The sequence below is a fragment of the Daucus carota genome, chromosome 3 (assembly GCF_001625215.2).
Source record: "Daucus carota subsp. sativus chromosome 3, DH1 v3.0, whole genome shotgun sequence".
Classification (NCBI taxonomy): domain Eukaryota; kingdom Viridiplantae; phylum Streptophyta; class Magnoliopsida; order Apiales; family Apiaceae; genus Daucus; species Daucus carota.
The window spans coordinates 56,890,389-56,917,007 of NC_030383.2; the positions used below are offsets into that span (position 1 = coordinate 56,890,389).

The 26,619-nt window shown below is 34.3% G+C and overlaps 2 protein-coding genes and 1 pseudogene across 2 annotated transcripts; all 3 read right to left on the bottom strand.

The window, feature by feature from the left end:
* Window positions 1–2,648: 2,648 nt before the first annotated feature.
* On the bottom strand, window positions 2,649–6,727 carry LOC108215253 (beta-galactosidase-like; annotated as a pseudogene).
* A 3,735-nt stretch (window positions 6,728–10,462) lies between these two features.
* On the bottom strand, window positions 10,463–14,837 carry LOC108215252 (beta-galactosidase-like). The gene is made up of 18 exons (XM_017387668.2): window positions 14,546–14,837; window positions 14,327–14,422; window positions 14,121–14,233; window positions 13,949–14,015; window positions 13,761–13,853; window positions 13,510–13,653; window positions 13,313–13,401; window positions 13,030–13,135; window positions 12,825–12,912; window positions 12,585–12,703; window positions 12,331–12,495; window positions 12,076–12,251; window positions 11,877–11,986; window positions 11,672–11,781; window positions 11,462–11,572; window positions 11,219–11,329; window positions 10,891–11,099; window positions 10,463–10,792 (listed from the first exon to the last, which is right to left on the bottom strand). The coding sequence occupies exons 1-18, from the start codon at window positions 14,717–14,719 to the stop codon at window positions 10,678–10,680; spliced, it is 2,196 nt and encodes a 731-aa protein (XP_017243157.1). The 5' UTR covers window positions 14,720–14,837; the 3' UTR covers window positions 10,463–10,677.
* A 2,813-nt stretch (window positions 14,838–17,650) lies between these two features.
* Window positions 17,651–22,860, bottom strand: LOC108214399 (beta-galactosidase). The gene is made up of 18 exons (XM_017386383.2): window positions 22,463–22,860; window positions 22,243–22,338; window positions 22,001–22,113; window positions 21,758–21,824; window positions 21,562–21,654; window positions 21,287–21,430; window positions 21,034–21,122; window positions 20,733–20,838; window positions 20,541–20,628; window positions 20,270–20,388; window positions 20,027–20,191; window positions 19,638–19,813; window positions 19,414–19,523; window positions 19,067–19,176; window positions 18,855–18,965; window positions 18,472–18,582; window positions 18,149–18,357; window positions 17,651–18,035 (listed from the first exon to the last, which is right to left on the bottom strand). The coding sequence occupies exons 1-18, from the start codon at window positions 22,634–22,636 to the stop codon at window positions 17,927–17,929; spliced, it is 2,190 nt and encodes a 729-aa protein (XP_017241872.1). The 5' UTR covers window positions 22,637–22,860; the 3' UTR covers window positions 17,651–17,926.
* Window positions 22,861–26,619: the final 3,759 nt, after the last annotated feature.

Below are 26,619 nucleotides of genomic sequence, written 5' to 3' on the forward strand. Positions count from 1 at the left end.
ACTCAAGGAAAAACCCAGTTTTGATCACTTAAAACCTTTTGGTTGTTTAAGCCTGGTGACTACTCCAAAACCTCATAGGGATAAATTCACCCCCAGAGCAATCACTTGTGTCTTTCTTGGTTATCCACAGGGCAAGAAAGCCTATAAATTTTACAGTCTGGAAACAAAGCAAATTTTAATCTCCAGAGATGCTGTTTTCTATGAAAACCATTTTCCATATGTAGATGTTAATTCCTCTACATTCTTTCCCTTACCTGTCCCTGATTTCCCTATTCCTGATCAATCTATTCCTACTGTTGTGTCACCATCACAGTCACCATCACAGTCTATCCCTTCACAATTTTCTACACAGTCTCCCACACACTCTTCTACTCCTACAGTCTCTCATACACCTATACAGTCCTCCTCTTCATTTCAACAATCTGAAAGTTCTGTCTCAGATTCACCACAGCCACCACCTCTCAGAAAATCAACCAGAACTTCAAAACTGCCAAACTATCTAACAGATTATGTTCATTCTGTACATAATGCTTGTTCAGATTCTTTGTGTTCATGCACCATTACCTCAAATTGTATTCCTCTTAATTCATTGCTTTCTCCTCAATCTGTTTGCTGTGCTATTCCCACACCACTTCCTCTCCAAATACCAGTTGCAGAGCCTAAATCTTTTGCAGAAGCAATGATCTACCCAGAATGGCAGCAGGCTGTGGCTGCTGAGTTTTCTGCATTAGAAGCCAATAATACCTGGAAGTTAGTCCCCTTGCCTCCTGGTAAAAAGGCAATCTCCTGTCGTTGGGTTTTCAAAGTAAAACATAATGCTGATGGTTCCATCGAGCGTTACAAAGCTCGACTAGTTGTTAAAGGGTTCACTCAAAAGGCTGGTATTGATTTTACTGAAACTTTTTCTCCAGTTGTTAAGATGACAACTATTCGAACTCTTGTTGCTACTGCAGTTAAGAAACAATGGCACATGTACCAGCTAGACGTGAACAACGCCTTCTTACATGGCGATTTATTTGAAGATGTTTATATGCAATTACCTCCAGGTCTTGAAGTTAGTGATTCCACATTAGTTTGCAAACTCATTAAATCCCTTTACGGACTTCGTCAAGCATCCAGAAATTGGAATTACAAACTCTGTTGTGCTCTCTTGTCACGGGGATATTCTTATTCCAAGAATGACTACTCACTCTTCTACAAAAAAACAGGATCATCTACTGTTTTTCTAGCTGTCTATGTTGACGATATCTTACTGGTTGGGGATGACTTAACTGAGATTACTGCTGTAAAAGCCTTTCTCAACGACACCTTCAAAATCAAAGACTTGGGAAATCTGAGTTATTTCTTAGGTCTTGAGTTTCAGAATGTTTCATCTGGTATGGTTGTTTCTCAAACCAAATTTACTCAAGACTTGCTCAAAGAATTTGATTGTCTCGATGCTCCACCTGCAGTCAGTCCTCTTGATCCTACTATTAAACTTATCCATGATCAAGGCGATCCTGTTTCTGACTTTTCTTCATACAGAAAGTTGGTTGGCAAACTGAATTTTCTCACTAACACACGTCCTGATATATCATTTGCTGTCCAACACCTTAGTCAATTCATGAGCTCTCCTCGAGTTCCACATTGGGAAGCAGCTTTACATGTTCTCAGATACCTTAAGCTTACTCCCAGTCAAGGTTTATTTTACAACTCAAATCCAGTATACAATCTTACTGCCTATTGCGATGCAGACTGGGCTGCTTGCCCACATACTCGAAAATCTGTGAGTGGTTTTGTTGTTATGCTAGGTGACAGCATTATTTCCTGGAAATCAAAGAAACAGCACACTGTTTCTTTATCTTCAGCAGAAGCTGAATACCGTTCTATCCGCCGCATTACTGCTGAACTTGCTTGGCTATCTCGTCTTCTAAATGAACTTTCTGTTCCAGATGTGACACCTATTCCAGTGAAGTGTGATAGTCAATCTGCAATATACATAGCTAAGAACCCAGTTTTCCACGAGCGAACGAAACACATTGATTTGGACTGCCATTTCGTTCGTGAAAAACTAAGTTCTGGTCTTATTTCACTTTCCTACACTCCTACAGCATTACAGCTTGCGGATGTGTTCACCAAAGCCCTGAATGGTGTTAAACATCAGAACATTATGTCCAAGTTGGGTGTGCTCCCCTCCAACTTGCGGGGGGGTGTTGGCATTACATGATTAATATTTATTCTCTATACTACACGTGTACATACAGCCTGTCAACAGCATATAGTTTGTTAGAGAATTAGTTAGCTTGCTTGTATATATTGTAGTGTAAAGCACTCTGTAAGACTTAGTTAGTTGAATACAAGTTTTACTTTTCTGTTCTCTCTCTCCATGTTAGCTTAACAAACTGTGAGTTCAACAAATCGCATGCCAGAAATTCGGATCCAAATTATCATTGTCGCTTGTATAACTATATTAATGTCGTATGGATGATTATATCCTACCGAATCACATCCACAATCATATCAATATCGCATGGATCAACACAACTACTATACCGGCAACTCAATGTTGTTTAGTTTCTATTTTCTGGTTTTTATAATGTTTCTATTTGGTAAAGAAAGTTCTTGTAGCATGACAAAGAAGATATATATTGGAATAAGCTGATTTGGTTACATGTGGCTCAATATACATTCATATTCAAAATCTATATTGGCCATTCTGTGATTCATTTGCTATATGTTCTCACACCACCACTAAGGGTGCCCAAATTTTAACCAGAATTTTATCTGGTATGAACTTGTATTCTACTTCAATTTTCTGATGGCAATGTTCTTTTGACCAACGAAATCTCGAAAGGATTACCTCCCCATTCTTCAAAAATAACCACCTGATTTCCGGTTGGTTTTAACAATGATCGGGGAACATGATACCTGAAAACAAAAGTTCATCATAAGAATTTAGCATTTTTTTCTTTTTTTTTTCCTTTCTATGGCAAAAATTGACACTTCAAATTGTTTAAAGCTTGTATTACCATTTTTGAGAGGGTTGCCCGCAATTGCTCAAGCATTTAGTCGCATCGTACATGCCAGCATAATTGCAATTACCACAACCGCTACCAAGAGCTATGTAACCAGGCCAATGGCGTCCAACACTTTCACCATTTATCCAAATTTGACCTTTCCCCATACTACCCATATCTAATGCTAATGGGTCAGATCCTTCTGGAGCATCGAAAGTACCCTGCAAAGTGTGAAACAATTATACAAAAAACCTCATTTACCATATACAGCTGTAATTCAATCTATATCTGTCAAATTGGCGCATATAAATATGAAAATGTGATAAATTTACCTTGTACCATGATAGCGGTTGCTTCTGAGCTACCAAGGATCCTTGTACCCACTCAGCAGAAGAACTTTCACCAAGTGTATGCAGACTCGAAGATATGCCTTTTAAACCAACCTTCTCAGCATCAGAAAAATAGAGATAAAAATTAGCCTTTTATCAGTATCTCAAGTCTTTGACATTGTATCGACTTGATTTCAAATAAAGTGTCCCTCTCTTAATTATAAGAAACTGTAGATGTATGCAAACCTTGTAGGACCAATTCTGCTTTGTTAAGTCTCGCCCGTTTAAGGTAACTGGACCAAGAACCCCTATGTTGTATGTCTCGAAATGAACACCAACATTCTGAAACAGATTATAAAGGAATCTAAGAATGCTAAGTCTAGAGGACATATAATATGATCTAAACAAAAATTTCATGGCTAAAGTTTTGATGAGCTAACCGCAAGACCCATAGAAGAGCTCAGCAAGGAAATCTTGTTAATACCGGCCTTCAATTTCACAGTGCCTTTAAATGTCAGTCTTGTATCTTCCAGACTTCCGTAAGCAACTCCTGTCATTAAAAAGAGATTTTGTAAGTTAAAGAACGTTCTAGACATTTGAACAAAATTATGACAGCCATTTACCTGACGATTGTCCATTGACAAAAACCTGCAAAGCGTGTCCTGCTGACATAACAGTAAGAATAGGATCTTCTCCATTCTTGAGGAACGCTTCATTCGATGATATATTCACACTGGAGAGAAAATAGTAAGAACATAAACTTTGTTGTACAAAGATTTTTAGAGCGGTAGGAACAAATGCTTTAAGGACAAGATAACGATTAGCATTCGTAGAGGATAGTTCTTACTCTACGAGGTACCACAAATAATCTGAAAAATCTTTAGTGAGATTTAACTGCTCATACAACCCCCACTTTGTGAAAGTATCACCATCATCAGCAGAAGGAGCTCCTTCAGTGGACGATTGCCAATTGAAATCTGCTTTCACAGGGACCATAGTCATATGAACACTAGTGGGTACCTGCAAAGTTTATATATTTTGGCGTGACAAGTAGATTGAAGTAATTATTGTAAATCATAATGCATTAGCTTCAAATTTCCTTACCTTGGCAGAGTTGAAAACTTCATTTTTGCAGTCTGGAAGAATGCTGATGGACCATGGAGGAAGGTCATATTGCTTATTAAAATAGTCAACTTTCGCCCAAGATTCAGTATCATAGTTGGCAAGAAATGCAGCACACGCCCCTGATTTTGCCCTATACTCGTGAGCCTGTAAATAGAGATATGTGAGAAGGACAATTTACTTGAACAAAACCAAAAGCATTGGAGAACTGCTTAAGTCAGCTAAGTTAGATTGACCTCGGAGTTTTTGCCAAGTGACCAAACCGTAGGATCTGCTGAAACTAAAGCTGCTTCAGCTTGCTTGATGGCACTATGCATTAGTTTCAAATGTCCATATTTTGGTTCCCTCGCTAATCCTAATACACGATCCATCATGAACATTGTCAAAAAAAATTTATGAACGTATAACCTTCGACTAATGAACAAAGTTGAAACACAAATTAAGAAACTGTGCATACCGTATTCGTCAAGAGGTGCATCATAGTCATAGCTAGTGGCAACAAACATACCCGAAGATTCCCGGCCAAAATTAGTTCCTCCATGGTACTAATACAGTAATATTCAAGTCGACATGTAAGAGAAAAGCATCAACTCAGCCGAAATAACATCATTTATCAAATGACTTAGTTTCACTTCAGATAATGTGAAAAGCTTCAACTTACCATGTAATAATTAAAGAAAGAACCCTTATTTTGCACGAATCGTAGGACTGCAAAAGCCAGGTCTTCGGCTGGTCTATAAGGGACCGCGCCACCAAATTCTGTTAACCTGCATATAATCATGGACCATGTATTATCCCACAGTAAATAATAAGTAAAGGAGTTGCAGTGTGATTAGTTGAGGGCCCTTGGCCAATAGCCTCAATCTTAGGTAGATAATCCCATGCTTTAGGCAGATTCAGTATATTAAATTTGATATAGTGAAGATTATATCCGTTTAGCTTACCAGCTTGTCCAGACTTCAGTCCACATCTTGGGTTTATACGACTTCTTCGGAAAGAATCCCTCACAGTAGAAACCATTGCAAGTGTCTATCTGCAATTACAAATAATAAAACATGATTCTATTTTCAAAGCCAAATAAATAGAAGTAGCTGCCTTTACTTCTTGTACTACGTCAAATATGTGCGCGCTTTCATTGAAAATCACTTACAATTGGATCAGGTACATCGTCTTGTTTGCACATGATCCATGGTACACCAGTATTAAGGCCTACAGCCATGCTTGAGAACCATTTCGTATAAGCTTTTCCTGGAGCACCTATTTCCCATTCTACCGGACCATATTCATTTTCAATCTGCATAACGTAATCATCAAAAAAAATGTCACTCTTTTTTACTAATTCCAAAATAACAAAATATTAAACTCGTGATTCAGTTTATTAAAAAAAAGCATAAGGACCTGAGACATGATAATTGGTCCGCCCTGGGGTTCAAACAACTTGTTCGACTTCATCATGTTGACAATCATTTCTGTAAAACGTTGCATTTCCGCCTTTGTTTCATAAGAGTCAAAATCAGTACACAATCAGAAGTCAAGAAAGTGATGAATTTAATAATTCTTAAATATAACTTACCTTAAAAGGATCATTGTCAGTTCTAAATGAAATTCCAGGTATAAACTTAAGCCAGGAAGGAAATCCCCTGCATCAAAACAGAATAATCCACATGAGAATATGAGATCATTACATCTACAGAGACAGACAGATAGTTAAGTTACAATTCTACATGTTAAAGTACATGGATTACCCAAAGTTCCATTCAGCACAAACATAAGGGCCAATTCGGAGGTGGACATAAAGGCCAGCTTCTTGCACGGTTTTAATAAAACGAACAAGATCATACCTTCCCTCAAAATTAAACTGGAAAGGGCACAAATTCATGAATCATTCAGTTTAGCACAAAGAAAACACACATATACACTCCATTAGTAAAATTTCGAGTTTTCGACATTACTTTTCCTCGAGTAGGTTCATGTCCATTCCAGAACACATAAGTCTGAATAACATCCAAGCCTCCATATTTAGCCTTTTTTATAAGATCAGGCCACATCTACAATTGCAAAAATCAAGAAGATACACTAAATTAAAGACTTCATTTTTATCTACCAATATTACACCAAACAACAAAATTAATAATTTGTGTGTGTGTGTGTGTGTGAAGTGCATTAGGGAAAGATGACCTCAGGAGTGCTTCTTGGGTAGTGAATAGAACCAGAAATGAGAATCCTTCTTTGACCATTAATGATGATAGCTTTATCATCATAAGTAACTGTAGCACTAACAGAACTACAAGTGCATAAGAATATAACAACCAGAGACACAAGCCAACTTAATATTTTACATACTAAATCCATAGTAAAAGGACTGTTATTTTGAGTATTACAAATTTGATTCTTGATTTTTCACTTCACAACATATTACTCCCATAGAAAATAACATCTTATATAGTGGAGGGAGTATTAAAGACGCTGATAAACTGTCACTAAAGATTAAGTAGCGGTTATAAATAATAATATCTATTAAAGACGCTGATAAACGGCCAACTAAAGATTAAGTAGCGGTAATAAATAATAATATCTCGGTGATAAGCTGTCATAAAAGCTAAAGATAAGATATTCCAATGTGAAAAATATTGATAAAGGGGCATAATGAGTAAATTATCTTTTAGCATACAAATTAATGATGATAAATGAGAGAGATATCTTCTATTTTGTTTGAAAAGAAAAATGTTGGATGAATAAAAATTTTGCGTGCATTATCCGAAAAACCATATTTTATTCAATCTTAAAAAGAAACTAGGCTTGAATTGGAATTTTGATGAATTTTATATATGAATTTTAATGAATTGTATCTAATTTTGATTTTTTATTTTATCTGAAGTCTAGCAAACTACATATCCCAGAAATTATTTCCGAATCGTAATTAATAATTGATTTCACTCGTATTAAAAATAATGCAACCCACTATATGCAAATAAACCAGTAAACCACCCAATAAAAATAATCTTTTGTTTGTCAGGTTAATTGGAGAAAAAAAAGGACACAAGATTTTGGGGTAGCATTACTCGATAGACTGAGTCTCAAACTAATTTTAAATATATTTCCAAATATCAAGTAGGGTAGTGCTACATATTCATATTTTATATCAATTTTTTCTGGAATGACGTGACAAATAAATTACAGTTTTTAATCGGATGATTTATATGTATACAAAGAGTCTTCATTATTATTAACATGAATCGAACGATTAATACAAAATATTAATAATTAAAATTTGAATAATTTTTAAATTATCTAGATTTTTATATCAAATATACGTATATTTTTATCATGCCGCGTCTACTCTGCTACATCATCTACTATAAGGCCCACATAATCTGGGATAAGGCCCGAATCAATTTCACAAGATATGATTATGGAAATATAAAAAGCAGGACGGAAAATTCGGGATATAAGTCTTGAATTAATTTCGCTTTCATATTTACCTCGTTTCTTTTTTTTTTTTTGTCGGACGGTTTCATTTTCATATTTACCTCTAAAATAAATAAAAAAGTATAAAATCTAAACTGACAGGGATTCTTATGGAAATTGAATTTAACTGAATTAGTGATCAGTCGGTCACTACCATTATATTCATAATATTTTGTGTCATGTTATATTCTGATTGTATTTACAATATTTTGATGTTATAGCGAGTTTTTTCCGCCCCATATTCAATATGGTGTGTACTTTGTTGTACTTGTGCTAATGAAAATCAATAAACGTATACTTGTAAATAAAAAAAGTTATGAGCAATCAAACTAGTTAATCCCATTATTGCTCATACAAAATGACATCAAGGTCATCCAAGTAAAAATATCTCATGTCGGGTGTTTTGCTCTCTTTTTTTCACACTCATATTGATTATACAATACGAAATATATTGGTTATACAATACAAAACCTACATTTAAGAATTATCCCTCATTAATCTCTGTTACGTAGCAAGTAATAAATTTTCTTAGAGGGTTTATTTGTTCAATTGGACAAACTCTATCGGAGTCTCAACTCTCAACAGCCTTATAATATACGAGTATTTGTGTTTTAATAACATCTCGAAGAGTAATATGTATATTGTTGGCCGCTAAATTAATCGGGTAAAATTTTTGTTAAGGAGGGCAATGATTACTCCATTGACAAGGCTTTTATCGTTGGAAATGCTCTACTACGTACAGTCTACAATGCATTTTCCTTAAACATCACAATGAAACATCTTTCTTTTATGGAGAGGAGATGAAACATTTGAAATTTTACAAACTATGAGAAAGACTACACAAATAATTTCATGTCTGAACCAGTCTCATGCAATATTTGGTGACTGTGACCGGAAAAGGCTACAGAAATAAAAGCTCATGAACAAGCAAAAAAGAAAAGAAAATTCTTGGGACAAGACAAAAAATATATATATTCATATATTGGAAGAAGCTTATTTGGTTACAAGAGGCATAATATACATTTACATTCGAAATCTATATTGGCCTATTGGTGTTTCATTTGACTATACATTTTCAACACCACAATTGAAGGGGCGCTTGAATGAACCAGGAAATTATCTGGTTTCATTCTGAGAGCTGTAATACAAGTATTCAAGTAAAAAAATTCTATTTATATTCTTCTGTATAGTATAGTGCTGCAGTAGCAGCTTCGATTTTCCGATCACAGTGTTCTTCTGACCAGTGAAATCCCGAATGGATTACCTCCCCATTCTTCAAAAAAAACCAGCTGATTTCCGGTTGGTTTTAACCATGATCAGGGAACATGATACCTGAAAACAAAAGTTTGACACTAGAATTTCAGCAACTCTTATTTCTTTATTAAACTAATCGATCTTACCGTCATGACCTGGTCACAGAATCTGTTTATTTTTCCAAATTATTTGCTTTATCTCTTCTATGTTTGCTTAAAAGCTATGCTTACATAATTTATATGTGTATACGATATACTTACCTCGTCTGGGATCAAAATCCGAACAAATGATTCGGGTATTTATTTATCGAGGTTAAAATTATATCGACTATATTAGTGTTAGGATCTAAAAAGTTAATTCATTATTTGAAATGATTTATGTATTTAGGATATGCATTTAACGAACTGCTCGAACTACTCAACTCGACTCAAATTGTTCGTGAGCATCTTAAACTTTACTGATTTAATAGTTTAACCATCAAACTCGACTTGTTAAGTAAAAATTCGAACTCGATAAGAAAAAACTTGACTCTGCTCAGTTCATTTAGCGGCGTACTACTCATCATTTGTCATGATTTTAATACAACAGTTTGTGCTTTACAGAAAATTTAGAAAGTATTCAAGTGTTTGCTTCTCAGTGGACATTAATTTGCTAAAAAGAAAACGTTTTGCTGGCACATGATTCCTTAGTTTAAATTTATGTCTATTTTGGTTCCAAGTGTTTTCCATGCATTTCTGGTGCCTGGGTTAAAAAACTACAAACACAAGTACTAATAAACCAGATAGAAAAAAAAAATCTCCTGCAGAAAGATGATGGGGAGATGATCCCTCAGGAGATTGCTGTCAAACAACTGTCAGCGGTAGCTAAAAATAATAGCTAGTAGATGGCTGCACTAATCACATGCCAGGAATTCGGATCCAAATTATCATTGTCGCATGTATAACTATAGAGTAGTGCTGGGTGCACAAAATTGTGTACATAAAATTTGTACATAATGACATGTCAGTTGATGTGGTGAGTTTTAATTGAAGTTGTTGATGTAAATACAGAGGGTCCATTCCAATTAAAACCACCACATGTCATTATGTACAAAATCTTGTACACAATTATGTACACCAAGCATTTTTCATAACTATATCATGTTGCATGTATGACTAAATCCTACCGAACTACAGGCACAACCATATCATATCGCATGGATCAACCCAACTATCATACCGGTAACTCAATGTTGTGTAGTTTCTATTTTCTAATTTTTATAAAGATTCTATTTGGTAAAGAAAGTTCTTGTAGCAAGACAAAAAGTTATATATTGGAATAAGCTTTGGTTACATGTGGCTCAATACACATTCATAATTAAAATCTATATTGGTCATTTTGTGCTTCATTCCACTATATGTTCTCAACACCACAATTGAAGGGAGCCCAAATTCTAACCAGAATTTTATCTAGTATGAACTTGTGATATCTTTCTTCTGTTTAAATTTAGTGCAGCAGCAGCAGCTACTTCAATTTTGTTCCGTTCTTTTGACCAACGAAATCCCGGAAGGATTACCTCCCCATTCTTCAAAAATAACCACCTGATTCCCAGTTGGTTTTAACAAGGATCGGGGAACATGATACCTGAAAACAAAAGTTCAGTACTAATAGTTCAACAATTTTTCTTATTTTTTCCTTTCTACGACAAAAAATGACACTTCAAATTGTTTAAAGCTTGTTACCATTTTTGAGAGGGTTCTCCGCAATTGCTCAAGCATTTAGTCTCATCATAAGTGCCAGCATAATTGCAATTACCACAACCGCTACCACGAGCTATGTAACCAGGCCAATGGCGTCCAACACTTTCGCCATTTATCCAAATTTGACCTTTTCCCATGCTACTCATATCTAATGCTAAAGGGTCAGATCCTTCTGGAGCATCGAAAGTAGACTGCAAAGTTTAAAACAATTATACAGAAAACCTCATTTACTGTATAAAGCTGTAATTCAATCTATATCTGTCAAATTGGCGCATACAAATATGATGAATTGATGATGTGATAAATTTACCTTGTACCACGACAGCGGTTGCTTCTGAGCTACCAAGGATCCTTGTAGCCACTGAGCAGAAGAACTTTCACCAAGTGTATGCAGACTTGAAGCTTGGCCTTTTAAACCAACCTGCTCAACATCAGAAAAAAAGGGATCAAATTTTAGCCTTTATCAGTACCTCAAGTCTTTGACATTGTATCGACTTGATTTCATATAAAAAGTTCCTCTCTTAATTATAGAAAACTGTAGATGTATGCAAACCTTGTAGGACCATTTCTGCTTTGTTAAGTCTCGAGTTCCCTCACTCAGACCATTTAAGGTAACTGGACCAAGAACCCCTATATTGTATGTCTCGAAATGAACACCGACATTCTGAAACAGATTATAAAGGAATCTAAGAATGTTAATTCTAGCGGAAATATATATTATGATCTAAACAAAAATTTCAGGCTAACAGTTTGATGAGCTAACCGCAAGACCCACAGAAGAGCTCAGCAAAGAAATCTTGTTAATGCCAGCCTTCAATTTCACAGTGTCGTTAAATGTCAGTTTTGTATTTTTCAGACTTCCGTAAGCAACTCCTGTCATTAAAAAGAGATTTTATTAGTCCACAATATGAAATCCTGCAACAATGTTCTTATAAAAAGAATTATAAGCCACGCATTAGTCAATTCACCTGACGATTGTCCATTGATGAAAACCTGCAGAGCATCTCCTGCTGACGTAACAGTAAGAATAGGATCATCTCCATTCTTGAGGAACGCTTCATTCGCTGATATATTCACACTGGAAATAAAATAGTAAGAACATAAAATTTGTTGTACAAAGATTTTTAGAGCTGTAGGAACGATTAGCATTCAGAGGATAGTTCTTACTCTATGAGGTACCACAAATAATCTGAGAAATCTTTAGTAAGATTTAACTGCTCATACAACCCCCACTTTGTGAAAGTATCATCATCATCAGCAATAGGAACTTCTTCAGTGGAAGATTGCCAATCGAAAGCTGCTTTCACAGGGACCATATTCAAATGAACACTATTGGAATGTACCTGCAAAGTTTATTTTTTTTGCGTGACAAGAAGATTGAAGTAATTATTGAGCATAATGCATTAGCTTCAATTTCCTTACCTTGGCAGAGTTGAAAACTTCATTTTTGCAGTCCGGTAAAATGCTGATGGACCACGGAGGCAGGTCATATTGCCTATTGAAATAGGTAACTTTCGCTGAAGATTCAGTATCATAGTTGGCAAGAAATGCAGCACAAGCTCCAGTTTTTGCCCTGTACTCGTGAGCCTGTAAATAGAGATATGTGAGAAGGACAATTAACTTGAACAAAAACAAAAGCATTTGTGAACTGCTTTAGCCAACTAAGTTAGATCGACCTCGGAGTTTTTGCCAAGTGACCAGACTTTAGGATCAGCTGAAACTAAAGCTGCTTCAGATTGCTTGATGGCACTATGCATTAGTTTCAAATGTCCATATTTTGGTTCCCTCGGTAATCCTAATACATGATCCATCATGAACATTGTCAAAAACAATTTATGAATGTATAACCTTCCATTGATAATATTCCTACTAACCAATGAACAAAGTTGAAACACAAATTAAGAAACTATGCATACCATATTCGTCAAGAGGAGCATCATAGTCATAGCTGGTGGCAACAAACAAACCAGAAGATTCCCGGCCAAAATTAGTTCCTCCATGGTACTGATACAGTAATATTCAAGTCCACATGTAAATGAAAAGTATCAACTCAGCTCAAATAACATCATTTAATCTAATGACTTAGTTTCACTCCAGATAATGTGAAAAGCTTTGACTTACCATGTAATAATTAAAGAAAGAACCCTTATTCTGCACGAATCGTAGGACTGCAAAAGCCAAGTCTTCGACTGGTCTATAAGGGACCGCGCCACCAAATTCTGTTAACCTGCATATAAACATGGACCATGTATTATCCCACAGTAAATAATGAGTAAAGGAGTTGCAGTGTGATTAGTTGAGGGCCCTTGGCCAATAGCCTCAATCTTAGGTAGATAATCCCATGCTTTAGGCAGATTCGATATATTAAGTTTGATATAGTGAAGATTATATCCGTGTAGCTTACCAGCTTGTCCAGACTTCAGTCCACATCTTGGGTTTATACGACTTCTTCGGAAAGAATCCCTCACAGTAGAAACCATTGCAAGTGTCTATCTGTGATTACAATTAAAGAAACATGATTCTATTTTCAAAGCCAAGTAACTCCTTGCCAAGAAAGTTTCTGCTGATAAGAAGGTGCATCTATAATTGAAATTCACTTACAATTGGATCAGGTACATCGTCTTGTTTGCACATTATCCATGGGACACCAGTTTTAAGGCCTACAGCCATGCTTGAGAACCATTTTGTATAAGCTTTTCCTGGAGCACCTATTTCCCATTCTACCGGACCATATTCATTCTCAATCTGCACAACATAATCATCAAAAAAAAATGTCGCTCTTTTTTTACTAATTGCAAGTTAAAAAAATATTAAACTTGTGATTCAGTTTATTAAAAAAAAGGCTCAAGGACCTGAGACATGATAATCGGTCCACCCTGGGGTTCAAACAACTTGTTCGACTTCATCATGTTGACAATCATTTCTGTAAAACGTTGCATTTCCGCCTATGTAACACAAGAGTCAAAATCAGTAAACAATCAAACGTTAAGAAATAATGAATTTAATAATTCTTGAATATCCGATTTTCTATATAACCTACCTTAAAAGGATCATTATCTGTTCTAAACGAAATTCCAGGAATAAACTTAAGCCAAGCAGGAAATCCCCTGCATCAAAACAGAACATAAAACAAAGAGAACAATCCACATGAGAATATGAGATCACCATATCTAGTTAAGTTACAATTCAACATGTTAAAGTACATGGATTACCCAAAGTTCCACTCAGCACAAACATAAGGGCCTATTCGGAGGTGGACATAAAGGCCAGCTTCTTGCACGGTTTTAATGAAACGAACAAGATCATACCTTCCCTCAAAATTAAACTGGAAAGGAAAAAAATGATGAATTATGTAGTTTAGCATAAGGAACACACATATATACACTGCATTAGTAAAATTTTGAGTTTTACACATTACTTTTCCTTGAGTAGGTTCATGTCCATTCCAGAACACATAAGTCTGAATAACATCCAAGCCTCCATCTTTAGCCTTTTGTATAAGATCAGGCCACATCTACAATCACAAAAATCAAGAAATACACTAAATTAAAGACTCCATTTTTATCTACCAAGATTACACCAAACAACAAAATTAATAATTTGTGTATGTGTGTGAAGTGCTTTAGGGAAAGAATACCTCAGGAGTGCTTCTTGGGTAGTGAATAGAACCAGAAATGAGAATCCTTCTTTGACCATTGATGATGATAGCTTTATCATCATAAGTAACTGTAGCACTAACAGAACTACAGGTGCATGATAATATAACAACCAGAGACACAAGCCAACTTAATATTTTACATACTAAATCCATCGTAAAAGGACTGTTAATTTCAGGATGACAAATTTGGTTCTTAGATTTTCCACTTCACAGCATATTGCTATCATGGAAAATAACATTTTATATAGTGGAGGGATTTCGACAAGATAAGAATAAGTAGTTGTCACAAGTATTAAAGATTCTTTTAACGGTGATAAACGGTCGCTAACAATTAAGTAGCGGTCACAAATAATAATTATTCTCTCTAATGGTGATAAGGGATCATAAATAGTAAAGATAAGATATTCGAATGTAAAAAATAGTGATAATGGTGATAAGGGGTCATAAATAGTAAAGATAAGATATTCGAATGTACTAAATCCATCGTAAAAGGACTGTTATTTTGAGGATTACAAATTTGATTCTTGATTTTCCACTTCACAACATATTACTACCATGGAAAATAACATCGTATATAGTGGAGGAAGAGTATCAAAGATACTGATAAATTGTCACTAAAGATTAAGCAGCGGTCATATATTATAATATCTATTAAAGACGCTGATAAACGGTCACTAAAAACTAAGTAGCGGTCATAAATAATAATACTCCCTCCATCCCAAATTAGATGAGCTCGTTGACTTCGGACACGCATTTTAAAGTTCATTGACCGCATAGCTACATTACTTTTTTTTGAAATTTTATTTTTACAAATAAAAATTTAAATATGAAATTTTCATTTATAAAAAAAATTTAAAAAATAAATTTCAGAACAACACGGTAAATACACCTTAAATTACGTGCCCAAAATCAACTATCTCATCTAATTTGGGATGAAGGTAGTATCTATTAAAGACGCTGAAAAGATAAGATATTCCAATGTGAAAAATATTGATAATGGGTCATAAAGAGTAAATTATCTCTTAGCGTACAAATGATAATAAATAGGAGAGATATCTTCTATTTTGTTCAAAAAGAAAAATGTTGGATGAATGGTGGATGAACAAATAAAAATTTTGCCTGCATTATCCGGAAAATGATATTTTATTTAATTTTAAAAAGAAACTAGGCTTGAGTTGGAATTTTGATGAATTTTATATATGAATTTTAATAGATTGTGTTTAATTTTGATTTTTTATTTTATGTGAAGTCTAGCAAACTACATATCCCAAAAATTATTTCCGAATCGTAATTAATAATTGATTTCACTCGTATTAAAAATAATGCAACCCACTATATGCAATTAAACCAGTAAACCACCCAATAGAAATCAGTCTTTTGTTCGTCAGGTTAATTAGAGAAAAAAATGAGACAGGATTTTGGGATAGCATTACTCGATAGATTGAGTCTCAAACTAATTTCAAAAATATTTCCTAATATCAAGTACGGTAGTGCTACATATTAATGTTTTATATCAAATTTTTCTCAAATGACGTGACAAATAGATTACTAATTTTAATCGGATGAATATTTATATGTATGTAGAGAATCATCATTATTATTAACATGAATCGAACCGATCAATACAAAATATTACTAACTACAATTTGAATAATTTTTAAATTATCTAAATTTTTATATCAAATATACGTATATTTTTATCATGCCACATCTACTATGCTGCATCATCTACTATAAGGCCCACATCATTTGGGATAAGGCCCGAATCAATTTAACAAAATATAATTATGGAAATATAAAAAGCACGATGAAAATTTCGAGATATAAGTCTTGAATTAATTCCGCTTTCATATTTACTTTTTTTTCTTTTTCTTTGCCGAGCGCTTTCATATTTACCTCTAAAATAAATAAAAAGGTATAAAATCTCAACTGACAGCGATTCTGGTGGAAATTGAATATAACTGAATTAGCGATCAGCCAATCACTGCCATTATATTCATAATATTTTATGTCATGTTGTATTTTGTTTGTATATACAATATTTCGATGTTATATTGAGTTTTTCCCGTCCCTGATTCAATATCGTGTGTTTGTTGTACTTGTGCTAATGACAATCAATTAACTTATACTTATATATAAAAAAAATTATGAGCAATCAAACTAGTTAATCTCTTTATTGCTCATACAAAATGACATCATTGCTCATACAAAATGACATCAAGGTCATTCAAGTGAAAATATCTCATGTTGGTTTTTTTTTTCTCTCTTTTTTTTTTACACTCATTGTAGTTATACAAGATCGCGCTCAAGAGAAAATCAGTCCTTAAAATACAACCATGGAACCACTAAGGTTCTGCTGCACAGCCTTAAATTTTAAATAGATTTTTAGGATCTAAAATTTAAATACATGTTATTTTCATGTTTTTTCGTCGTTGTTTGTGTTCAAAAATAATTTTAAAATATAATATATGGATATTGACATTTTTTACATACTTATGGGTTCTCTCTCTAATGGTTATCTTTTGAACATGACTCAGGTTATACAATACGGAACCTACATTTAAAAAGATGCAGCTGAATTCATTGGAGCAAAATTTTGATTTAGGGGTCCATATGTAAAAAGGACAAATATAAGAGACGTGCAGGTAATAAAAAAAATTTAAAGGGTTTATTTGTTCAATTGGACAAACTCTATTGGAGTCTCAACAGCCTTATAATATACGAGTATTTGTGTTATAATAGCATCTCAAAGAGTAATATGTATATTGTTGGCCGCTAAATTGATCTGAGTAAAATTTTTGTTAAGAAGAGCAATTATTACACTATTGACAAGGCTTTTATCGTTGGAAATGCTCTACTACAGTCTACGAAGTACGAATCATCTTCCTTAGACATCACAATGAAGCATCTTTCTTTTGTGGAGAGGAGATAAAGCTTGTGGAATTTTACAAACTATAAGAAAGACTACACAGATAATTCCATGTCTGAACCAGTCTCATGCAATATTTGGTGACTGTTACCGGAAAAGGCTACAGAAATAAAAGCTCATGACAAAGCAAAAAAGAAAAGAAAATTCTTGGGACAAGACAAAAAATATATATATTCATATATTGGAAGAAGCTTATTTGGTTACAAGAGGCTTAATATACATTTGACATTCGAAATCTATATTGGCCTATTGGTGTTTCATTTGACTATACATTTTCAACACCACAAATTAAGGGCGCTTGAATGAACCAGGAAATTATCTGGTTTCATTCTGAGAGCTGTAATACAATTATACAAGTAAAAAACTTTTATTTATATTCTTCTGTATAGTATAGTGCTGCAGCAGCAGCAGCAGCAGCTTCGATTTTCTGATCACAATGTTCTTCTGACCAGTGAAATCCCGAATGGATTACCTCCCCATTCTTCAAAAATAACCAGCTGATTCCCGGTTGGTTTTAACCATGATCGGGGGACATGATACCTGAAAACAAAATTTTGACACTTGTACTTTAGCAACTCTTCTTTTTTTTTTCCCTTTTGTTGCAAAAAAAAAAAAAAATTGGCACTTAAATATGTATAGGGCTCTCGTCTCACCATTTTTGAGAGGGTTGTCCGCAATTGCTCAAGCACTTCTTTTCAGTGTAAGTCCCTGCATAACTGCAGGTGCCACAGTTGCTACCACGAGCGATGTAAGCAGGCCAATGGCGTCCAACACTTTCGCCGTTTATCCAAATTTGACCTTTCCCCATGCTACTCATATCTAATGCTAATGGGCCAGATTCTCGTGGAGCATTAAAAGTAGCCTGAAAAGTTTAAAAATATTGATGAATAAAAACCACATTTACCATATATAGCTCTTATTTATCTCTATACGTTAACTCTGCCCATAAAAATAAAATTTGAATTGATGAAATTACCTTGTACCAGGATAGTGGATGCTTCTGACCAACCAATGATCCTTCTAGCCAATTACTAGAAGAACTTCCACCAAGTGTGTGAAGACTCATAGTTTGGCCTTTTAAACCAACCTGGACAACAAGGAAAAAACGGGATCAAGATTTACCCCTTTATCTGTACCTCGAGCCTTCTACATTGCATTGACTAAATTTCTGATATATACTGTTTCTCTCTTATCATTTCTTGAAGTTAAAAAAAGATGTCAAGTTCGATCGCAAATCCTCAAAACGTCCTTGCCAATCTCTCTTTAAACCAACTTTGGTCAGTCTTTATCTTAATGTTTCTAAGATGTACACAGTTAAAGGAACTGTAGCTGTAGATATTCATATGCAAAGTTGCAAACCTTGTAGGACCATTTCTGCTTTGTCAAGTCTCGTGTTCCCCCATTTAGACCCTTTAAGGTAACTGGACCAAGAATCCCTGTGCTGTATGTCTCATAATGCACACCAACATTCTGAAACACATTTGTGAAGGAATTTAGATTAGATGTCATATCAGCTGACAAATAATAATCGAAAACAAAAATTGTAAGGCAAAAGGTTTGACGAAGCTAACCGAAAGACCCATGGAAGAGCTTAGCAAAGAAATTCTGTTAATGCCGGCCCTCAATTTAACGGAGCCGGTAAATGTCAGTTTTGGATTTTCCAGACTTCCATAAGCAATTCCTGTCATTAAAGAGAAATTTCACAAATTAAAGAACATTTAAACGATGAAAACAAAGATAAGCACTAATAATTGACTCCAATGCAAGAGTAAACTCCTCATTTTATATTTATCAGAGGATATTACGACTGCTTTCATTATAAAAAGTTGTGAAGCAGTTTTAGAAATTGGAGACAGATTTTGAAATTAGGGAGATACTCCACAATACAAAATCTTGCAACAACTATTAGTCCATTTACCTGACGGTTGTCCATTGACAAAAACCTGCAAAGTGTGTCCGGCTGACGCAATCGTAAGAATAGGATCTTTTCCGTTCTTGAGGAACCATTCATTTGAGGCTATATTCACGCTGGTGAGAACAGAGTAAGAATATGAAATTTGTTTTACCAAGATAGTTAGAGTTTTAGTAATAGTTTTTTCACAGGACAGGATAATGATAGTATCTATAGACTATAGTTCTTACTCTGTGAGGTACCACAAATAATCTGAGTAATCTCTAGTAAGATTTAACTGCTCATACAACCCCCACTTTGTGAAAGTATCACCATCATCAGCAGTTGGAGCTTCTTCAGTGAATGACTGCCAATGGAAAGCTGCACTAACAGGGAGCATCTTCATATGAGAACCATGGAAACCTACCTGCAAAATTATTAGGTAATATTAGTATTAGGAAAGCTAACAAAATTTATATGTTCAGTTTTAGAAACTTTATATATGAAAACGGAAAAATTTCTATCATTTCCAGAATGTCTGTCATTAGAAGTCACAAATGATGCAGACAGAGTTAACTTTTAAAGAAGAAGGATAAATGGATTACTGTAAGCACAATGCATTAGCTTTATATTGCATCACCTTAGCAGTGTTGAAAACTTCATTTTTGCAGTCCGGAAGAATGCTGATGGACCATGGAGGAAGGTCATATAGCTTATTAAAATAGTCAACTTTCGCCCAAGATCTAGTATCATAGTTGGCGAGAAATGCAGCACACGCCCCAGATTTTGCCCTGTACTCATGAGCCTGTAAAAAGAGATATGTGAGAAGAACAATTAACTTGAACAAAAAAAAAAGCATTCATGAACTGCTTTAGCCAGCTACCTCAGAGTTTTTGCCAAGTGACCAAACTGTAGGGTATGCTGAAACTAAAGCTGCTTCAGCTTGCTTAATGGCTCTATGCATGAGTCTCAAATGTCCATATTTTGGTTCCCTTTGTAATCCTAATAAATAATCCACAATGAACAACGTCAAAACTATTTTATGTCCGTATAACTATAAATTTATGAAATGTGTACTTGCTGATAAACATAGTTGAAGCACAATGGAAGAAACGAGAAATGTACTATATATGTTTTAGAACTTTTATGCATACCGTATTCATCAAGAGGAGCATCATAATCATAGCTAGTGGCAATGAACAAACCCGAAGATTCACGGCCAAAGTTAGTCCCTCCATGGTACTAAGATACAAGTTGACATATAAGATAAAAGGATCAGTTCAACTCAAAGAATATCATTTATTAAACGTCATCTTTTTAAATAAATATAAAAACCTTTGACTTACCATATAATAATTAAAGAAAGAACCCCTATTCTGTACGAATCGTACAACGGAAAAGGCCAAGTCTTCAGCTGGTCTATAAGGGACTGGACCACCAAATTCCGTGTACCTATATATATTGCCAGTGGTTTATCAAACAGTATTTATAAATTTATGGTGCTGTAACTAATAGGCAAAGGAGTGGTAGCATGAGTAGTTTAGGGGACTTGACCAAGGGCCTCAGTCTAACATAGTTCCTGTCGCATGCTTTAGACAAATTCACTATCATGTTTGATATATTAAAAAGTACATCCATGTAGCTTACCAGCCAGTCCAGACTTCAGTCCACATCTTAGGTTTGTACCACTTCTTTGGAAAGAAGCCTTCACAATAGAAACCATTGCAAGTGTCTATCTGCGATTGTAATTAGGCAATATGATTCTAATTTCAAAGCCATATAAATGGAAGCAGTTGCCAGTGACTGTGCTTCATGTACAACATCACTTGTGTGTGCGTTCCTTGACAATAAAGTTTCTTCTGATTCAAAAAAAGTGCAACTATTAATGAAAATCACTTACAATTGGATCAGGGACATCTTCTTGTTTACACATGATCCATGGAACACCAGTGTTAAGGCCTACAGCCATACTTGAGAACCATTTGGTATAAGATTTTCCCGGAGCACCTATTTCCCATTCTATCGGTCCATATTCATTCTCTATCTGCACGATGTAATCATCAAAATGATTAAACGTCACCCTTTTTGAGTTGACAAGATATTAAACTCAGAATTAATTTAATAAGAGCAATCCCTTTCAGGCTACAGTATCAAGACTAAAAACAGCTAAATGACCTGTGACATAATAATCGGACCGCCCTGGGGTTCAAATAATCTATTTGACTTCATCATGTTGACGATTCTTTCTGTAAAACGTTGCATTTCCACCTTTGGTTCATCAAAGTCAATATCAGTACACAAAACAGTCAAAAGTTAAGAAAAGTGGTAAATTTATATAATTCTTAAATTTCTGATTTTCTACATAACCAACCTTAAAAGGCCCGTTGTCTGTTCTAAATGAAATTCCAGGTACAAACTTAAGCCAAGTAGGGAATCCTCTGCATCAAAACAGAGCATAAAACAGAGAGGACAATCAGCATATAATTTTACTATTTTTACCAAGATAGTTAACTTGTAAATTTACGCATACTATTAACATATAAACGGACCCTACAACATATTACCAGCAACATAAACAGAATATCAGTTATAATTAAGTACATAAGTAAATTACCCAAAGTTCCACTCAGCACAAACATAAGGGCCAATTCGAAGGTGCACATAAAGGCCAGCTTGTTGTACCACTTTAATAAATCGAACAAGATCATACCTCCCTTCAAAATTAAACTACATAGGCAATAAACAAAGAATCATTCAGTTTAGCATTAAAATCCCACAGACTACACCTACACATACTAACTACACATAATTAAACAAAATTCTATCTGGGCTATAATTTCGAGTTTTCGACATTACTTTTCCTCGAGTAGGTTCATGTCCATTCCAGAACACATAAGTCTGGATTACATCCAAGCCTCCATCTTTAGCCTTTTGTATAAGATCAGGCCACATCTACAATTACAAAAATCAAGAAATTACACTAAATTAAAGACTCCATTTTTATCTACCAAGATTACACCAACCAACAAAATTAAGAATTTCTATGTGTGTGTGAAGTGCATTAGGGAAAGAATACCTCAGGAGTGCTTCTTGGGTAGTGAATAGAACCAGAAATGAGAATCCTTCTTTGACCATTAATGATGATAGCTTTATCATCATAAGTAACTGTAGCAGTAACAGAGCTGCAAATACATGACAATATGAACACTATAGACACAACCCAAGTTGAAATTTTCCATATAAAACCCATTGAAATGAGCCAAGTAAATTTAGGGGCTAAAAATTTGATGGTTCTTGTTTTTTTCAATTTACAACATACTAGCACTATGAAACAAGTTTTAAAGAACAAGGGGTTCCAAGAAAATGAGCAATTAGCAGGAAAAACACTTCCTTTATGAAATTTGTTGAGAAGTGTAATGAATGCTTGTGAGATTTGCAGGGGGAGATTGGTTTGGTTTTGGGTGGGAATGGGGAAGTGTGCAACTTTTTTATACACATTTTGTGGGGGGAAGTGGGAGCCACCCAGCATTTCTTATACGTAAACTGAATACAGTACAAGCCAAATAGCCAATCAAAGTATTCAAGTGTATATTGGAGCTAACTTTTTGACTGTTTGTTGTATGTTTATTGATAATCAAGGAATGAGCATATTAATTGCTTAGGGATTCTATTAGCATGAGTATGATTTGGGTAAACTAGGCCCGAAGCATTTGTTCGTTTTGTTTTTTCGTCCAAATTTATTTGCATGTTAACAGAAATTCTTTTCCGGTGGTAGTGTTTCGGTATGAGTTCGGCTCGATAACAATCGAGCCGATCTTGAACATATAGTTGAAAAAATCGAATTGACTCGACTCGTTTTTGAAATCTGAAAATAGTTTTTATATATGATGTGTTGAAGAATACGTGTCTTATTTATTCACACTGTGTTTTGAATTTCAAGTGTTAGGTGCAGTCGGATTAATTTTTTTACAGGATTGTGTGAAATAAATTGTATGTGATTTGTTGCAAGTTGAAATGAAGGGGAGTGGAGTTTACTCAATTTTGAATTTTTTATAGGAACAAGTGAATGTAAGGAGGACTAAAATGCTTGAGAACAAGTCTTTAGATATCTTTTTGTTTCTAGTACATTGGAAATATGGGTTGTTTGGTTTTCACCTTATTTTACTTGCATGCTTAAATTATAACGGAATTAAATTAATCAAGGGTGAAGTTTTCCTATATGAAAACAAATTAAAAGTAATTGATCTTATCGCCATGGTTTGGTTACTAACTTCTTTTATCAAGTACCGTACCATCTTATCAAACAAGTACATTGTGTTCGTTCAGCTAATTTGTTTGATAAACTGCCATTATTAAATTTCAACCCTTATATCGTACTCCCTCCGTCCCCCTCAATTGTTTACATTGGAGGGGGACACGGAGACCAAGACAATGTATGAAAAATGAGTAAAGTTAGATGAAAAGTGGGTAAAGTGGTGGGACCTATCAATATTTAATAATAGATTTGAGATAGTGGAGGAAAGTAGTGGGTGTAATAGTAGTTTTTATTGTTAAATATGAGATAGTGGGGGAAGATAGTGGGTGTAATGATGAGAAAAACTTACTATTTATGGTAATGTAAAGAAATGAGAGGGACATCCCAAAATAGTAACTGTAAACAAATGAGAGGGACAGAGGGAGTACTCTTTATTTGTTGTTAAATCATATAATTTCTAAATAAAATAATGCTCTAAACATAAAATCGGATACAAAATTTCGATGGCATGACTATCGAAATATTGTGAATTTTAATTGATATTATTTATGTGAATACAGGAACATCTTCCCATCAAAATTTAACAGAGTCATTTTATAACAAAGTTTGTATTAAATTTTGTGTCTCAAGCATTTTTCTTCCTAATATGATCATGAAATGATATGTATATGTAACGCCCCAGGCCCACATCAATGAGTGTGAAAACTTTAGTTCAGTTTATAAGTATAAATATTACTACTAATTGCACCAACAAATCATGATTTTTTGGGGCCTATGGTGGGCTTGTGGATTACCCAAATTCTTGCAATTGGGCAAGTATATTTGGGCTTATTTTCGGTTTCGGAATTCGGGACTTGACCCGATTTTCAGAAAAGACTCGAGATTTGACCCAGGTTGTCACATATGGTATTCAGAGCTCGAAAGATTTGATTCGTCAAGTTGCCGGAGGTGGGGACACGAAGGCTGGTGGTATAATCCCACAATGAACAAAGATCTGGAAGGCGGGGACACGAAGCCAGCCGGCCGGTATTATCCCACAATGACTAGAGAGGTTCGATCTGGGCCTATGCGCTATCCGTTTCGGCCTGACGAGGACGTCAGGAATTTAAATGGGGGAGTTTGTAACGCTCCAGTCCCATCGTGGAGTGTGGAGACTTTAGTTCAGTTTATAAGCATAAGTACTACTACTAATTACACCAACAAATCATGAATTTTTGGGGCTTGTGGTGGGCTTATGGATTACCCAAGTTGTTGCAATTGGGCAAGTATATTTAGGCTTATTTTCAGATTCGGAATTCGGGACTTGACCTGATTTTCAGAAAAGACTCGGGATTTGACCCGGGTTGTCACAGCATACATCATAGGTTAGAACTAGAAACATATTCATACAATATTTTGAATCATTTGACTATATTTTGAATTTATTTTCTGAATAAAAATTTGATGTTTAAATTTTTATTTAAAAATATATTATTAAAAAATTTTGAGATTATATTTTTGAGAAATCTTAAAATACGTATAAACACTGAACGTAAACAAACTTCTCGGAGCAATGATCAAAATATTCGTCACACTTTTGCCGAACTAATTAAACGGACGAAATAAAGCTAGAGTCCCGGAACTACCAAAGGAGCAGTAGCTTTTTATTACTATAACTTTACCCTTTATGATATCCGAAGTTTTACGACAAACATACTGCAGACTTTAGTGTAAAGGCAGGATGATCATGTGTTTTTTCGAAATTTACATTTAAAATTTCAATAGAGAAGTCTTTCTGATAATGAATAACACAAAAAAGGTAAAATAGAAAAATATGAGATCATAAATTTTAAAAAAATTACAAGCTATAAAATTTTCACTATAAAAATATACTCCCATATATCCAATGGAAGGCAAAAAAAAAAAGAATAAAATGATAGTTTTCAACAATGACAAAGAAAAATAAATTAAAAATTAGAACAAATATTATGTTTCCCGTAAATACATGCTGACAAATTATAAGTGCATTTACACACCCTTTCTATCCCATACTCGCTTGTAAAGTGATTAAATTGTTAATGATAATTTTCAGTGAAAAGTTCAAATCTTAAATAAAAAATATATACTTAATATATTGAAATAATAATATTATGAATTATCATCTAGCTACCCTACAACCCGATTTCATATATATGTTATATAATCATGAACAAACACTTCGAATCTAAGATAAAATTAATTGTACGGAAAAATTGCCAACATGTAAAATAGTTTAATTTTTGAAATCAAACTCAACTCTGACGCAATTTATTCACAAACGATTCCTTTCGGAACTTGAAGACAACCAAATACGATGTACCGATACTACATACTTCGATGAAGAAAATAATGTTTACTTGTGGTTTGTATTTTAGAAAAATCAAAACAAAGGCGTCATCGATCGGTTATAAAATATATACTAATCGGCACATATCGAACATTTACAAGTTGCATGACAATAAAATATAAGCGAAAGTCTTTGTTTAGAAAACGAATGGTTACTTTTGGATCAAGTGCTTCAAACTTTGAACCAACTAACATTATTAAATTATGTATTACCTAACATTGTGAGAAACCATATAGTAACATTATTTCACCTTATTTCCTTTATAAAGAAAAATAATAATCCTTGAAAAAGACGGTATGAAGTGAAACAAAAAGTAAATAAATTAAAATTATAATAATGAAAATATTTATCGCAAATTTACGATGCAACTTCCGCTTGAATGATTGCCTTTTCGGTCCCATTTGTTCGTTTAGGTATTAGTCCTTTTCTTTAATAAATTAGTTCCTTAAATTTTTTATACATACTAGCTTATAGCCCGTGCAAGGCACGGGAGCTTTTTAATTATTTATAAACTTTTTAAATATATTTTAAATGGTGTGAAAAAATTTAATTTATAAATAATAAATTAAAATTTTCAATAAAATAAAATTCGAAATTATGATTTGTTTGTAAG